Source organism: Condylura cristata, unplaced genomic scaffold (genome assembly GCF_000260355.1).
Source record: "Condylura cristata isolate star-nosed mole 26May11 unplaced genomic scaffold, ConCri1.0 scaffold00005, whole genome shotgun sequence".
Classification (NCBI taxonomy): Eukaryota; Metazoa; Chordata; class Mammalia; order Eulipotyphla; family Talpidae; genus Condylura; species Condylura cristata.
The window spans coordinates 48,822,457-48,841,136 of NW_004567106.1; the positions used below are offsets into that span (position 1 = coordinate 48,822,457).

The 18,680-nt window shown below is 34.3% G+C and overlaps 1 protein-coding gene across 1 annotated transcript in view; it reads right to left on the reverse strand.

Moving 5' to 3' along the window:
• Positions 1 to 4,344: 4,344 nt before the first annotated feature.
• Positions 4,345 to 18,680, reverse strand: part of LOC101621931 (chromosome unknown open reading frame, human C7orf60) — a 43,900-nt gene continuing 29,564 nt past the window's right edge. Inside the window, exons 4-5 of the mRNA XM_004676953.1 lie at positions 13,324 to 13,438; positions 4,345 to 7,512 (exon numbers count right to left, since the gene is read on the reverse strand). Coding sequence (XP_004677010.1) covers positions 6,883 to 7,512; positions 13,324 to 13,438 — 745 coding nt within the window. The 3' untranslated portion in view covers positions 4,345 to 6,882. The remainder of the gene's footprint in view (positions 7,513 to 13,323; positions 13,439 to 18,680) is intronic.

The window sequence follows — 18,680 nt, forward strand, 5'->3', positions numbered from 1 at the left end:
TTAGATGATGCAAACTAAACAACAAACTAGCGATGTAAATAATTTCATCACCATTTTATAAATAAAATGCCAAGGACTAGAGAAACTGCTTGGTCCCAGGGCAGTAACTTAAACCTGTCGTCTGTCTTCAAGTCCTAGGCCATAGATAAATGCAATTTTCTAGATGTCATTCCCCTCTGTGGGGGAACAGATATTTCAGTCTCATTCTGTTATTCACACTGAGAATCAATGAAAGATACATATTTTTTTCTTTTAACTACCATTGTTTTACATCCATTTTAACCTGCACCCATTCCCAGGCCCATCCCAGATCAATTAGTCTCCTCTGAAGTGAGACCTAGGCGGATTGTGTGTGTTTAAAGATCTTCATTGCTCTCCCCAGTAAGTCTAATGTAAAGCAAGGATTAAATACCACCAAGTTATTACCTCCATTAATGAGCAGTCTTTAAACCATTTATTTGCATGCTAGGAACTAGCTAGAAATACAAATTACTAGATCCTGCTTTAAGACCTGCCTAATCAGATGCTCTAGGGCTAGGACCCAGATTTGAGAAAGGATTAATCGGTTCTGATGCATATGTCAGATAATTTACTAAGTACTTTAATAGCAGTTTCTCTCTCACATAAAGTCCAGAAATAGGTGTTCCAGAGCAGATCTGGTTCTCCAAAGTATTAAAGATCCTGATTTTCTCTTGCTGCCCTTCCTTTCTCAGGACTTGGCTTCCTCATGTTTTAGGATGGCTGCTTAATTTCAGACTATCACTTCTGAATTCTAATCCAGAGAAAGGAAGAAGTACAGGAGGTGAATGTATTTTACTCACCTCCACTGTCATGACACTTCTTGGAAGTTACATAGGACACTTTGGCTTACATCACACTGACCAGTATTTAATATTTATACAGTCTAGGAAAAGTGGTAAGTTTGGGGATGGCCATATGCCCACTAATCTGAGTTCTCTGAGGAAAAAAGGGAGAATAAATATGAAGTGACAAGAAGCAATCTTTGCCAGAGGTTACGGACTTCCCACTAACTCTCAGTTACTTCAGAGATAATGTGTCATTATTGTTTGAGCCACTTCTGGTTTGTTATTTTAACTGATACACCTTATATTGTCTGCCAGAAGGTTCAAGCCCTGTCAGAGTCAAAAAATCATTCTGGGAGAAATCATGGTATGCCCAGGTACACTGCTAAAAGGAAAAAAAAATTATCAATGCTAAAGGGAAGGAAAGCATATGGGGTGTGCTCAAAGATTTGTAGTAGGCAAGTTCAAAAGGGAGAAAAAGAATATGAGAGAGAATTGCAAGTAGAATCCCAGTCAAATTCTGAAATCATCCACCCCCTTCCTAAGCAAAAGGCCATTGAATAGGGCAGGGCCCAGAGCTGAACTACCAGTAGAATGAGTTCAAAACAACTCCAAATGTATTTCTAACTAATGACTAAGTCTTTACTGTGACAGTATCTGTGTTTCTACTTATGAGTATCCGTTTTCATATTCTTAGGGAAGTGAACTTAATCTACAGAAGTATCACGATGCACCTGTGTTTGTAATACTGTCTCTATACCAATTATGTTAAAATGATGCTGCTTCTTTATACAAAAGACATTTTTGGGAGTTTTCATTATAACAGACTTGTTTAAAATTTTATAATACTGACCTGAGCAGTGTTAGCATGTGCCCAGCTACAAGCAACTGAAGAGATAGGTTTTATAACATCCTTTTGTTCTGTAGTTCCTCACTCTAATGGGTTGGTTACACAAGCTCCAGACCATCAACTTTCCTCTCTATTAAAATTGAAAATGTTATCTTTCAAATTTCCAGGTCCTTACTGTCATAGTAACCTGCACTTTGGTATTTAAATCTGTACAAATGCTTCAGTGTAACTGGAAAACATAAAGCTCCTTCTAACGCCACTGGCCCTTGTTTCAGGTTCTGTTTAATCATCTTCTCAGTTGCAGATAGGATCCAAAAATCTGGCCCACTTAACCTCCTTTCCCCAGAAATCACCCATCTTCTGTATTCATTGAAAAACTGACTGGAACACATTTTCTCTTAGATTCCTAGTAAAAAGGCCTGTGGTAATAAAGTGAACTTTATCTTTTCCACTCAAACTGCAAACTCATCCAAGCAGAGGTGTTATGATAGTCCAGGCACTTGGAAAAACAGAAATACTGGTCATAGCCATGTATGTTGAAAGAAATAGACTTAAACCTAAGTGTAAGGGAGATTTGTAGGTCTAGGAATGATGAAAATGTAAATGACCTAGTGTGGATTCTATAATAACCATATATATAATTGTTACTACAAATCATATTCTTCTAGATATGACTTGCATCAATCCTAGTAGAAGCGCTGGACTGTTAAGTCAGAGGTGCATGGGGTGAAATGACTCATCAGACAGGAGTGGGGAGAACAAGTAGATTGACTGTAATACACTGCTGAGGGGAGTAGTGGGTTGGAGAGGTCTACTGAACCATGTGGCTCAGCAACTGGTCCTGGTATCAAACTCAGGACACAGTGGTGATAATGCTGAGACTTAACCCCTAGGCCATCAGGGGTCCCCTGTTTTACAGTCTTCTGAATAAAAAATAATCAAGAAACAATTCTATAGTGAGTGTCTATGAGATATATAATTCCATGTATTTTCCTTTAACTTAAAAAACACAGATATAGGTACCTTTATGGCATTATTATATTTTATAGTGCAGATGTACTTAATCTTAGAAATTGTTAAAATCTATGATGTAAAATAGTTACCAAGCAGTGATATTAACAAATGCTTTATATTAGTACAAAAAGTAGAATGTCTTCTAATGAGCCAAGGTGTCAGATTAAAAATAAAATTCAAGGGGCCCTCCCTGGTGGCGCAGCGGGTTAAAGCACAGCACTGAGAATCTAAAAGCCGCTTCTGCATGAGTTCGATTCCCGCTTGCCCCGGAGGTGACCACATGGCGTGGCAGACCTCTCCTGACCCGCCCGCTGCTCCCCTCAGCAGTGTACTTCGTCGATCTGCCTGTTCTGCTCCCTGCTCTGTTTCTGGTGAATCCTCTCACCCTCCGCATCTCTGGCCTGTACCCCAGTTCTGTATGAATAAATAAATAAATCTTTAAAAAAAAAAATTCAAAAGAATTTAAATAGTGCTTATGTCAACATCTATATTAAAGCTTATGCTAAATTACCATTCCATAGTGCCACACATAACAAGATCTTTACTTGAAAATTGCAAGTAAAGAAAATTGCAAGTAAAGTACTTTCTAGTTGAGGTTTGAATTTTTTATTAAGACAAAACAGGGTTAGAAAAAAAAGTGTTGGGTTTTCTAAACATTATATGTACTTGAATTATTAAATAATGTATCCTACTTCTATACTCTGTAAGATAGGTTACTACTCATATTTGGTGGGGGGCTGGAAATAAATTATTTTAATTGCAGACTATCATGGAGGTTATTGGAATTAAGTTTTTTAAAGAATAAAATTACAAACATTCCTTAAATAAGCATTTGTATTATTATTTTTGGACTACTAGAATTTATTTTCCACCTTCCCTATCATCTCACTATTTATAACATCAAGAAGAAACCACAATTTAAATCTATGTTCTGCTTAGCGTGTAGACTCTTTAAAGAGGAATACCATCGCATCAGAGGGCTCATAGAATTCTTTTCCTGTTTCACAATCAGGTAATTTGTTTTGCACATGCTCTTTGCTAGAGATGAACAATACATCGCTTTATCTACAACATGTTTCTAATTTCCAAACAATGTGTTTAAAACTTTTTTGCCTCCTATTTCATTTCTGGGGTCAAATTACAGTAGGTAAAAGCAAGGAAAGAGGTACAGGATCAGCGGGCAGTTGTTCCTAGATACAAATATTAATTCCATGTAAAATCATAAGCTCCATGAAAGCTGAGACTACCCCAAACCCTACTCTTTCTCAACATAATGCACATGGTAGAAGTCAAATATTTGTTTGATGAATAAAGAGCTCTTCCCATCATGAGAAAGACATCTGCTACCCTAAGTAACTGATATACTTACCTAAAATTATCATCTCTGATGTAAGTAACTTTCAAAAAAAGTAGATTATGGAATGTTTGACATACAATAAAATGGAATTTATATTGACTGTTGTCCTTGTGCTTCAATAAAAGGCACGATAGTAGGGAATTTACTTGAACACCTCTGAATCTCAGTGATTGAATTTATAATTAAAAAATTTGACTAGATGAAGCTAACAGGAAAATTCTAAAAGTCTTCAAGTACTAACTTCTTTCCCAATTTTGAAATCATTTAATGAGATATATCAGAGACCACAAGACTTTCAGTTTATAATAGACAATGAATATTAGAAAATTTAAAATTTTTAATAAATGTGCTTTGTTCACAAAATGTGAAAAAATACAACAAACACAAACATACATTTTTCAGGTATGCCACCTCCCATCACTTGGCAACTATGATATAAACCACCTGATCTAGTCATGATCCTGAAGAATCCAACCAAATGATCATTTGCTTTTGAAACACAAAATTATCTTGGAGGATCCTATTGTGAAGTGGTTGGAGGCCTCTTAACTTCTTTATATTCAAATAAAATCATTTTCAAGAGTACCCATACAGTATTAGAAGACTCTATTAACTTCTATTGTCATAACATATACAATCTGGCATCAAGCCATATGACTGCTTATATTTTAACACATACATTGAATTGGCTTTGGTGGAACATGTATTAGTTTAAATCCTGTGCCAACCTAATTTGGATGAACTGAATTTACAGTAACAAATGATACTTTTAAATCGAAACAAATTTATACTAAGTGGGTGTAGGTTTTATAAAGAGACTTTTTTTAAAGTACTACTTAAAATACATCATGCACACTTTGGGGCATATGCAGAATCGACATCTGTAAACAATCAGAAGAATTTATAGCACCAACATTTTAGCTGTAACACAAAGGTTGACTCCCAGGTCATTCTTACACCAGCCTCTAAAATGCACTGTTTTCATTTACTTTCAAAGCACTTTTGTTTGATGTATTATTTTCTTTGCCCTTAAAATAGCATTTAATAATAGTAAAAAACAAACACAATGGTATAGTGTATTACAAGGGATTACCAAAACAAGTTTGTGTTATCTTCAACAGTGTGTTTTCTTTCCTCTTTTGGCATAGTTACAAGACATGACCTGTAGTGCTTATTTGGAAAAAAAGTCAATTATAATTATTAAGAGATCTTATGCTATTGAAAGTAAATGAAAAAATTCAAGTTACTTCTGGCATATTTATTGCATTCAGTCAACTGACATTAACTATAATCTTGTTACTTCCATTAATTTAGAACATGAAATTTAATTTGAGATATTGGGTACACACAACAATTTATATCTCAATGGGTAAATTTTGCATTTCTAATGAAGTTTGACAGTCAAAGTTAACTACAACAATTCACAATAAGCACAAAAACATCAGAATAAAGAAGTGCAGTTTATGAAATTTAGATCAGCTATTGAAAATGCAAGTTTCCTTTAAAAACACACATACACACGCACAAAACATTAACCATGAAATCTGAAACTGTGATATTTCAGTGCAAAAACCTCAGTATGAGGTAATTTTAATGTAATAACCACTTGAAAAAAAAATCCACACAGTGGCACTCTTAAAAATGATAGTTTACATGACAATTGCTGGCTGACAAGACAATGTGGACTAAATGTTCTTAGCTATTTAAACTAATCTTGTCTTGTTTGGACAAATATTTCTCTTAATCATTTGCTTCTGATTCAGAAACACAGAAAGGCATTTATCAATGTGGAAAGGGAAAATTCCCACGGCCAACTAATAGTTTATATATTCAAAGGAAAAAAAATTTTGGTAGGATTTAAGCAGAAATTAGAACACCAAACTTCAAAACCATTTTATGAAATTACCAGCAGGTTAATTTTAAAATTTTAATATAATTCCAGACTTGTAGTGCAGCACCTCCTTAAGAGAAAGGTGAGAACCCTATTCAAAGTTGGTCTCTTACAAGTGCAAACCCTTCACAAAGGTGTTTTAGGTTAGTTCGAATATTACATCATTCCTCACTTAAATAGAAAATTTTGTAAATGAAACCTAAATTTAAAAAAAGGTAAAAGTGAAATCTCACAGTTAAATATACTAAACACCAAGGCCCAAATCAACAAGAAATACATGAAAATTTTACTTTGGCAATGGTGTTTATTGTACTGTACTGATGAAGTTAAAATATATACTTCTGGGGAAATCTCTGCCCCAATGTCTGATGCTGCCAAATGAGCAAGGAAGAAGGTAAAAGAATTATCCATTCCAAAAATGTTCAAGAAATACTGGATTCATCAGACAAAACTGAACAGAAAATGACTTTCTGTAACAGATAACAATTTAGTTAGAAAAAAAGAATTAAGTGCGTCACAAAAACAGCTAAGCCAATCTACCTGTGTCACATTTAACTTGTGAGTCATCAAAGTGCAATCTACAGCTTTCTACATATCTTTAAGTTTCTCATTGCAATGGTTTAAACTCAACATTGAAAGATTAAAAAAAAAAGAAACTACATAGCAAATTATGCTTCGTTTTCACAATAGCACTAAAGAGTAAAAGGTACCTTTCTATGATATCTTAGTGCTAAATGCTACAGTAACAGTGGTTTCTGCTATGACTGGAGTCACTCTGCATGAAACTTTAAGCTTTCCGTATAAGAATAAATTTTAAAATCCGGAAGTAGAAAAAAATAGCAAACTCTGTAAACCCTTGCATTTCTTCTATGCAAACCAGGTTAAGTACTGAGTTCATGTTAGTATTTATGATTAGTGTAAGCAGTTAGTTTGGGAGTCTGGACTGAAAGGACCTTTTGCTTTTACATTAACTTAAAAGTAATATGGGATCTTCTAGCTCATAGAAAGGAATAGAGCTGGCTTGACTTTCTCCAGAATCTGAGTCATATGGAGCATCAGGGAGCTCTGTGAAACCATAAGCTAGTTGTTCATCTTCTATATCTGATCGAACATAGCAGGAAGGGTTAGAGTATTCCTCATCTTCTATACTGTTGAAATCTTGAGGAATATATAACATCCCTGGGTAGTTCCTACTAACCAAGTCACTTGTGGTTTTTAGGGAGATTTTTCTAAATGCCATCAGATGCATATGTGAAAATTTTGAATACTTGAAACGTTTAAAGCCCAGGGATTCTATAGCAATCTTCCAGCTTTTCATCATCATAGCGTGACGGTTTTGATGGGAGGAATCAGGTGTGATGATAAGCAATAAACCATTTAATACTAACAGTTCATGAGCTTTCTTGCAGCATATCCATCGCTGGTAAGGTGATGGAAAATAGGAAAGGAGGAGAGAGAAAACAACCACATGAAAAAGTTCTCCAGGAAGAGAATCAATGGGGTTTTTCAGTTGCTTCAAAAAGGCATCTATAGCATCCTGTGCAAGCTGGAGTGGTTGCTGAAGCTGTAAGTTCAGGAAGTCACATTTATAAACACTCTGCGGGATGGGAAAAAAAAAATCATGTTAAGAATTCATGATTATGCTCAAGACTACTTTGTGGTTTATGTGTAAAAATAGTCTGGTGTAAAATCTTAACTATTTCACCATTCCAAGCTTTAATAATGTACATTTCTATTCTAAATTATTCTATTTACACAGATTTACTCAACCAAAACTTTTATCCACAAAATTTCAGTGTAATTAAGTTCAGAGAACTTCAATTAATCATTTAAAATTCTATTTCTACATAACAACTCAGTACATAGCTGTAGTGTATATAAAATAGTGTTCATTTGAAATTTCATTTGGGTATGAGTTTATAGGAATGATTTATTTATCAACTTAGTCATGTCTACATTCATTCAGAATAGTAATTTGGAATACAGGCTAACACAAATAGAAGTTAACATACAAGTTAATATGAAAACAATTTTAAACAAGAAATACAATGAAATAAAGATGAATCAGAATACTCATACATTTGGCCCTATCTGTGGATCTTCTGTTATATTTTACTGGTATAACCTTGATACCAGTACCATAGTCTGTTAAGTAGTGTAACTTTACAATAAAATTTGAAAACAAGCCAGTGTTACTCTCTGAACATTATCTTTTTTAAAGAGTTGTTTAACTATTGTTAAGTCCCTTGAATTTCCAAAAAAAATTTTAGAGTAAAGTCTTTCAATTTGTATAAAAATGTCTGGTACGGGCCCTCCCTGGTGGCGCAGATGGTTAAAGCACAGCACTGAGAATCTGAAGCCACTTCCACATGAGTTTGATTCCCGCCTGCCCCGGAGGTGACCACATGGCGTGGCAGACCTCTCCTGACTGACCCGCCCGCTGCTCCCCTCAGCAGTGTACTTCGTCGCTCTGCCTGTTCTGCTCCCAGCTCTGCTCCTGGTGAATCCTCACCTTCCACATCTCTGGCCTGTGCCCCAGTTCTGTATGAATAAATAAGTAAATCTTTAAAAAAAAAAATGTCTGGTAGGATTTTATCAAGACTTATGCTGGATCTACAATTGGGAATAGGTAAGTGAGAGTTAATAATATTTAGTCTTTCCAACAATAACCACAATGTATCTCTTCACTTATTTAGGTTCCATTTCTCTGAATAAAGTGTAGTTTTCAGTGTCCTTCATAACTTTTGTCGTATTTATATGAAATATATTCAAGGGAATATATCCAATAGATTAAATAATATATACTTTTGATATAATTATAAATGGTACTTTTTGATTTTCATATAAATTGATTATTGTAATTTAGGCTTGTATTTTAGCAACCTTGCTAAACTCACTAATTCATTCTAGGAGGTTCTCTACAGATAACCTAATAGATATTCTGTATCACCTGCAGTAAAAATAGCTTTATTTTTCTTCCTTCCAAGATGGATGCTTGTTATTTCTCTTGTTCCTTTATTGAACAGACTAGAACCGCTGGAAAATGCTAAGTAGTAGTATTAAGGTTAAATAACCTGGCCCTCCTGGTGGTGCAACAGGTTAGGATGCAGTACTGCAAGCTGACCCCAGCTGCTTCAGTGCAAATTCAATCCATGGCCCTGGAGGTGATTCACATGGTGCAGCCGACTTCTATTGTCTCACCACTGGCTCCTCCCCTCAGCAGTGTACTTCCTTGATGTGCTTACTCTGCATCCCACTCTCTCTGGTAAATCCTTTTACCGCCTCTGCATCTAGGCCTGTACCCCAGTTCTGTATGCATAAATAAATTTTTAAAAAAGAGTAGATAACCTTATTTTGTTCTAGTTCTGAGGGAGTGACATTTTCTTCCACTCTTAAGAGGGTTAACTGTAGTTTTTTCAGATACCATTTAAGAAGCTAAGGAAATTTTCTTCAGTTCTTTCTGAGTTTTTTTTTCCTTTTTAAGAGTTTTTAATTAGGAAAAAGATATTTGTATTTTTGTCAAAAGCTTTTCCTGTGCCTATCAAGATAATCTTTCTTTTGTGTATTACTGTGAATAGATGTTTTCAGAACATTAAATTAATCTTGCACACTTAAGTATAAACCAAATTTGGCCTTAATTGAATTATTCTTTTGAAAATGCTTTTGGACCTAAAAAGCTAAAGTTCTGTGTAAAACATTTGCACCTATATTCATGAAGGGTACTAATGTAGCTTTAGTTTTTTATCATTTTTCCCTAAAATTTCTATTTCATTGATTTCTACTTTGGTCTTTATTTTTTTTTATCTGTTATTTTTTTTCCCCCCGGTTAAAAACCTGATGTCATTGCTTTGGGACATTCCTATTTTCTAATAAAGAAGAAAATATAACTTTCTTCTACTATTTTGATGACATCCTATACATTTTGTATCTCATGTTTTTTATCTTCATCTCAAAATATGGCCTAATTTCCTAAATTGAGGTTTTCTTTGATGTTTTAATTGCTCTACTAATTATTGAGAAAGGTACTGAAATTTCCATCTATAATTTTATAAATGTTTCCCCTAGCTATTTTATTAGTTTTTGGTTCAAGTATTTTTTTTTTTAAGATTTATTTATTTATTCATACAGAAATGGGATACAGGCCAGAGGTGCAGGGGTAGTGAGCGGATTTATCAAAGACAAGAGCAGGGAGCAGAATAGGCGGACAGAAAAAGTACATTGCTGAGGGGAGCAGCCAGGAAAGGTCTGCTGCACCATGTGGATCACCTCTGGGGCTGGGGTCAAACTCACACCAAAGCAGCTGCAGCTAGCAGTGTTGCGCTTTAACCCACTGTCCCACCAGGGAGGCCCCTAGCTTGTTATTAGATGCATAAATGATTGGAATTGGTATGTATTCCTGATGAAATGACTCTTTTATCATTATAAAATGACCATCTTTATCCCTCTGAATATTCTTTACTCTGAAATATGTTTGACTATAATAGTGATATCAGTTTTCTTTTGTCTAGCCTCTTGCTTTTAATTTGGATCTTCATGTTTAAAATTTGAGTGCATTTCGGGCCCTCCCTGGTGGCACAGCGGATTAAAGCACAGCACTAAGAACCTAAGGCCACTTCAGCATGAGTTCGGGTCCCGCCCTGCGCCCTGGAGGTGATCCATATGGCGCGGCAGAACTATCCTCTCTTGCCCACTGCTCCCCTCACAGTGTACTTTGTCAATCTGCCTGTTCTGTCCCCAACTCTGTCTCTGGTGAATCCTCTCACTGCCTTTGCACCTCTGGCCTGTACACCAGCTCTGTATGCATAAATAAATCTTAAAAAAAAATTAAGTGCATTTCTTACAGGTAGCATATATTTGAATCTCCTTTTTTAAATCTAATTTCAATTATTTTAATTGGCCTATCATATCTATTTAGTGTCATTATTGACACACTTAATATATATGTATTATAGGTATAATCTTGCCATCTAATTTTCATTTCATCTATCTGTTCACTGTTTCCTACATCTTCTGCAATCTTTTAGATTAATTGAATTTCTTTGATTCCATTTTATCTCCTATGTTGGTTTACTAGATATAACATAAGCCACTGGATGGCTTGAACAACTGAAAGGTATTGTCTCACAGTTCTATATGACAGAACTCTAAGGTGATCAAGCAGTATGCAGATTTTGAATTTTCAGTTTTTGTGTATCTAAAAAAATCTTTGCTTTGCCTTCATTCAATCCCATCTACTGTTCCCTACTATAGCTATCTTTACAATACTGAGCTTTACATATATATATATATGGAATGTAGTCATAATGTTCCTATTTTAATATACTTATTGTCTAATTTCAAAATCTATGTCAGTTCTGGGTTGGTCTCTATTAGCTGATTTATTTCCTTACTGCGAGAGTCCCATTTTCTTGGTTTTACATGGCTGGTTTATTTGCTGGATGTCAGACATAGTGGATTTTACCTTGTTAGGAATTGGGATAGCTGTGCTTTACTGTTAATATTCCTGAGCTATGCTCTGGGATTTAATTAAATTACCTGGAGACAATTCGATCTTTTTAGGTTCTGCTTTTTGATTTGCTAGATGAAACCAAAGCAGTTTTCAGTCTATGGCTAGTTATTCCCATTTATAACACAAGCAAATATTTTGGGTGTATTCTATGCAATCCAGTATGGCTGGTGGGAACATATTTCCAGTCTGTGTGAGTGCTACACAAGGTAACTTCTAGTTGTTCAGGTGGTATTTTTCTTAAGCCTCATGTAGTTTTCTCACGCATTTATCCTTATTCATTAGTACTCAGGTAAGTACTTAAGGAGGACTCCTTGTAGTCCTATAGCATTTCCTTTTGTGCAGCTCTCATCTTCAATACTCTGCCCTACAAACTAGATGTCCTCCATCTTCTAGGACTCTTAGCTCTGGCTCCACAACTGGAATAAGCTGAGACCTCTCTTTTCTGTGTCATGTCTGAAACTCTCTGAAGGCAATCTGTTAATACAACTGAAGGACTCTTCGTTTTGTTTTCAATCTCCTTCATTATCTGATGCCCAGTGTTTTATACATTATTTTGTATATTTTGTACAACTTTTGTCTCTTCAGAGAAAGGAAAAGAGGATCAATTGGTTCCTATTATTCTACCTGGTTGGTTTAAAATACCCCTTTTGGTTTAAAATTAGTTATAAGGTTCTAAGACTGTGAAAGTCTGACTTTATTAATGAACTTACGTACAGTTCTTTGCTTTCTCTAATGGCCTTAGAGCTTAAAATTCACAGTCTTATCTATAAATAAAGCTAAAACTTAGTATTTAAACCTGAAGTTTAGATGAAATGGTCATCATGTCCTTGAAGGACATCTCTAATGTATGTCTTCAGGAAAGGAGAGAGAATGCATGCATGAAGTAATCTGTATTCTACAACCAGCTCCTGATGACTCAGGAATTCTCTGTAGTTGATAAGAGAAGGTATTTTACCATAAAGCAAATATTTGTCTCCATCTATAGCAGTAGAGATAATAGTAGTTTTAGCATGTTTTTGTTCCTCAGTGTTTCTCATATACATCAAATAAAGTCATCAAAATGGTACATAGCAAAGATTCTTATTAAAGTTGAATATTAATACAGGAACTTTTCAGTGCATCAGTTAGCTTTAAATGGTATCAAGTAAACAATACAATGAGCTTATGAAATCACTAACTCCATATAGAGCCCAGTTGGTTGAAGATTAGATTCCATTTTATTTTTTTGGTTCAACACGCAATATATACTAGGCATTTTTTGAGGTGCTTGGAATATAACAGTGAGGACGGGAGGGGGACTCTCTAAAGCCCATGAAGTTTACACTCTAACCCAATGTATACATTTGTGTGTTTGTGTGTGTGTATGTGTACTTATATCAAAAGTACTGTACTTATATCAAAAGTAAAACAGCAAATAATATGTGGTGGTTATTGAGAAAATGATCTAATTTTTAAAATAAACAGTCTATGTAAAGCTAAGTCTCATCTACTTAGTACAAATAACTGGGATTTCATCAAATTTTGCTGACTCCAAAGTCTTGATCTTTTTGATATTCCATAATGACTCTACATCATAGTACTAACTTTAAAAAGAGATACATTAAAAAAATGAGCCAAACATTAAAGCTATCTCAAAATCTTTGCAAATTACTAAAGACTTTTATTATAAAACAGGTGATAAACAGAGAATAAAATAAAGACAAATACAGTATTAGTAATGGATAATAAATTCTTAAACATTTTCATGAAATATAAATTTGCTTTTGAATAGAAATAATCTCTAACTTGTACAAAGACATATATTTCCTATTATAGAAATGTAAAGACAATTTTTTACTTTGTAAAAATTTTACTTTGTAAAAACAGGAAAGTCTCAAAACAAAACAGAACTATGCATACCTCAACAGCAGGTACAATGTCTATCCCAACAGTTAAAAATTCTTCAAACTTGAGAAATGGGTTAAAGCAGCTGCCAACATCAAGTAATCTGATCTTTCCTGAGGTTTGTAGCAACCTACAAACAGATTATTTTATTTTACACATGGCAAACTGAAAACAAAAAGTATAAGAAAAAATTCAAACATTTGAGAACAAAAAATGGTCACAAAGATTACAGGTTCTCTAACTTTGCCCTCTAACCTTTTACTCTTAGGATCCCTTTATGCATCTAAAAATTGCTGGTAGTGCATAAGCTAAAGTCTCAATGCTATCAAGCTCTCACCAGCCACTGCTACATGAGTTCGCTCTCCAGCCGGGGAACTAACACACATATGGCACAGCAGACCTCTCCTGTCTCGCCTGCTGCTTCCCTCAGCAGTGTATTACAGTAGATATACCCGTTCTGCTCCCCATTCTGTTTCTGGCCTGTACCACAGTTCTTGTATGCATAAATAAAAATCAATCTTAAAAAAGATAAAAAATTACTGAGGGCCTATAGAGCTTTAGTTTATGTGGTTTATATCCATCAAGAAAACAATATATGAAATTAAAATTGACAGTTTACACTAATTGTATATTAACATAAATTATAATATGTAAACAAAAACTTAGATTAAAAAGTAAGGCACTATTTTACACTTTTTCAAGTATCTTTAATGTATGGCTTAAAAGAAGAGAGATTCTTATATCTACTTTTACATTCAAGTATCACAAGCAGTGTAGTCCCTTTAAGGTCTACACTCATGACAGAATGAGGGTAGAAAGGCAAAGGACATCCTAGTATTATTATTACAGTAGATTTCCCCTCACAGAGAATCTAAAGGGTCTTATATATACTCAGACCACACTTTGAAAACTGTCTCTGTAGATTAAAAAACACATTCTTAAATCAATTCTCAGTAGTCAATATAACAATGTCCTTGGACTTAACTAATTAATATCAATGATTTTACAGAACAAAATAAAAGAGTATAAGTTGAATAGTATTTTTCAAGGTATTAAAAGTATTACTGTAAGAGCCTTCATCAAGTCCAAAAATAGAAGATAGACAAAAATAAAAAACTTTACAGTTAATCAAATCAAAGAACATGAATCTAAGTAAGGATGAAGAAAAACTGGATTTTGTTGGTTTCAAGAGTTTAGGAATAAGGAAATAAGACAGGAAGGTAAGACAAATCTTTTGCATATCAGTCAACTTTAGACATATGCCATATTTTTAGTGTTGACACTTTGCTTCAGAAAATTTATGAGTACATCCTGGGAAATAAAAGAAAGAATATACAGTGGTATATAATTGGGTAAAAAAAGAAACCTGGTTCCTTAAAGTCTAAAAAGAGAGTCTGTCAGTCTTCCCTTATTCCTTATTACCTCAAGGTGGGGTATTATTACAGTCAATAGGTTAAATTCCTGGAAAGGCTCTGTAAAAGACAAAATAATTTAATCTAAAGTTGTTTTTGCTTTCTTAAGAAAAGGAAAACAGTAAGCAGCTGCTCCATTTTTAGCTAAAAACTTGATGTTCTAACATTATGCAGAAATGATTATAATCACCATGTGATTACAAAAAAACCTACATAGGAACTGTCTGATAAATACATGGAATAATGGCATAATATAGTATCACAAAAATATGAACCAATGGAAAAAAAAGGATAAATCAGTAACATTGTAAGAACTCATCTAAAGAGGAACTTGAGGAAATAGCATTTCACCAACTTGATAATTCTATGATCTCCAGATGAATGTCTGTTCCTGCAAGGAATAATCCCATCCTCTCCCAGTAAAAGTTGATCCTAGGGGCCCAAGAAGTAGTTTACTATACTACAGTCAGTCTGGAAGCAGATTATTATGTAGTTTGGGTGGTGCTTATAATAAATAATCATCTGCAAAGCTGAGATAGGGTTAGTGATATTTAAAACACCACAATATGGCCCTCCCTGGTGGGACAGCGTTAAGAAGCTAAAGCCACTTCAGCATGAGTTCGATCCCAGCCCCGGAGGTCACCACATGGCGCAGCATGATCCGTCTGCTGCTCCCCTTAGCAGTGTTCTTTGTCAGTCAACCTGTTCTACTTCCAATTCTGTCTCTGGTGAGTCCTCCCACCGCCCCTACACCTCTGGCCTGTATGCATAAATAAATAAATCTTAAAACAACAACAACAACAACAACAACAAAACATTACGATGTACTGGTTCCGAGAGGGAAAGTCAACGAATTTCTGTGGCATAGTGTGAAGTTACAAAACCAGAGCAAAATATCCAATACCAAAGTGCCCTAGAAATGCCTTGTTTATAAATGACATTTTGCTGCGGCATTAATACAAATTTGAATATCAAACATTACCAGTTAGAATAAATGTAATACTATATTCCCTGTTAGGTTATACTAATCCTTACTTGAGGCTACTGTGAAAGGCTATTTTATGAAAAATTCTGAAATCAAAGAGATTAAGATCGCAACTTGATTTTGACCTTTTATGTATAATATGGGGATCAGAATGGTAAGAGTTGTTTCTAGGACTCAGTGAAGATAATAGACTTATAATGCTTGACTCAATACTGGGTACATGATTAATAACTTCTCAATCCTCAGTAATATAATTAGCACATTTCAAATTATTTGGTTCATTTCCTTAATGTTTTATTTGTATTAAACACATATTTATCACAAATTGAACATCCAAGTAATTACTAGCCAGGTCAGTAAAATATTGCCTGCACCCTGAAAGTATAATTCTCCCTGATGTCTCCTCATAACACTCCCACCTCTTTCTGTAATAGTGGCCACTATCTTAATTTCAGTAATAATCATTCCCTTACTACTTACATTGTCTTACCACCTAATGTCTGAATGCCTCCCCATAAGACCCCCACTCTTTTCTGAATGCCTAAATAATATAGTTTGGTTTATATTTTTAAAAGATTTTTTAATTTATTTATGCACACATGAACTGGGATGTAGACTAGAGGTGTGGAGAGTGAGAGAGTTCACCAGAGACAGAGTGGGGAAAACAGGCACTTCTACTGAAATACACTGCTGAGGGGAGTAGCAGGAGAGAAAGGAGAGTTCTGCTACACCATGAGGGTTAGCTCCCTGGCCAGGGATTGAACTCATGGTGGAGTGGCTGTGCATAGCTTAAATGTGCTGACTTTACTATCGAATAGTACCAGTTTAGAATAAATGAGACTCTTTAACAATATGTAATACTATATTACACCAGGGAGGCCCCAGTTTAAATACTACATATTTGTTTTTGTGACTTTTTTATTTAATGTTAAGTTTTGAGTCAACTGTGTTTCTATAGCTATTTCATGTACGTGACTATATAACAGTACCTTTACACAATATGTAACCTTTTAGAAGGTTTCAAATATCTTTACTTTGTATTTATATTTCTTGCTATCATATTTTTTTGGATGGTATTATTTTCCCTATGGAAAACAGCTATTTGTTTCAAATTCAAATTTTTATTGTTGGTTACAGAAATGCAAATGATTTTTGTACACTGATTTTGAATCTAGTATCTTACTAAGTTTCTATCAGCTCAATCACTTATCAATATATTATTTTGGGTATTTTAGTATGGGCACATATTACATAATCTACAGAAAATTACATATGTATTTCTTCTCCTGTTTATCATTTTTTTTTTAATGTCTCCTGGCTTTGCCTATAACTTGTCATAGAATATTTCACATAATTGGTACCCATTTTGTGCCCAGCCACAGGGGAAATATTCCAGTATTTCACCATTAAGTACAATGACTCCTGTAGTTTTTGTATACTACCCTTTATACAGCAGAAACAACTCCTTTTATGCTTTGCTAGTTTTTTAAAAAAAAATTAACACAAACCTAGCTACTCTTCTTATCTCAATGATAACTCAAATTAAGACCTGTGACTTTTCTTTAGTCTGTATACGTGGTAAAGTATGCACATTAAATTTTGTAGTGTTAAATCATTTTGTAGTATATAAGGACCTATTCTGATTTTGATATGATATCTTCTTTACAATCTAAAGAATTTATAATATGTATATATAGTTGATTCTTACAGTTTGTGGTCTTTAAAGTTTATAAAGTGACCACAAATACTGAAATATAGCTCCTAAGGGAAATAACAGTATCAGATCTTTGTTTCCAACCTTTTCATCAATAGCTCCACATATAACTTAGAATTATGCATGCTGTCATTTAAAAATACCCAATTTTATATGTATTATAATGTACTAACATTGAATTCATATCCAATAACACTGTAACTCATGGTGGAAGAAGTTCATCTAATACACGTGTTCTCTCTATAAGGCATTACGTAATACAGCCTTCTAAATTTCGAACTTGTACCTTCTCACAATCACCAGGTCAATTCCCTAAAAACTCTTTCCACACAGACACATACACGCACCCCTTGTATCTGATGGTCAAGTTTCCCATTGTTAAAATGGGTTACCTAAAGAAGGGAGTTCAATACACAGTGGAACGACAGTGGAATTCAAGTAAGTTATTCCCTAGCAGCATAGCACAACAAAATGAGTTTCCCTGCCCCAAGGTAAGTAAATAGACTAAATTATTTGTTTTAATTAAAACTACACCTTATGATAAATATCTTATCAAGAAACTGAAGATTGAAGATAATATTAAAATGCAAATCCAAAGTAATTACAAAAAAGTAACAAATTGGATAGTTCTATTTCTAGTAAAAACACTTATTAGCCTACAGTGAAGCAAAAAGTAATAAATCAGATGAGATAAGAAGTTCAAAATTATAAAGAATATTAACTAAAATACAGATCTATATTCACTCATGCATGACAATGTCCTAAGTAATTAAGTCTTGAGAAAACAGTTAACAATAGAGGGAAACTTTCATAGTAAGATATTTTAAAATACTTTTTATTTCTATTATCTCTTAGTATTTATGACGATTGTTGGCATTTCAGTACTTTTTAATACACAATTTTCTGGTAGGCCATGTTACCTAAGAACAAGGATCTAGTGCTTGAGTGAAAATATATTTGATATGAAATGGAAATATTTTAAGAGTTAATAAAAATGTACTTGTCTTTTTTTTATTACAAAGTTTATTTTTACATCATTTTGCACATTTTTTTTTTCCATCTCAATTGTAATCCCTGCGGGTTTCCCATCACCAGATCACCCCTGTGCCACCACCCTAGTCCCATGCATTTCCCTCCCTTTCCTTCCCTCCCCCCCCCATTTTTGATCCCATTCCCCACTCCGCCCCCACAGAATGTCTCTGGTATATGGTTGTTCATTATTTTTGTTATTTTCTCGCCTGGTCCATTATACTCCTGCTAT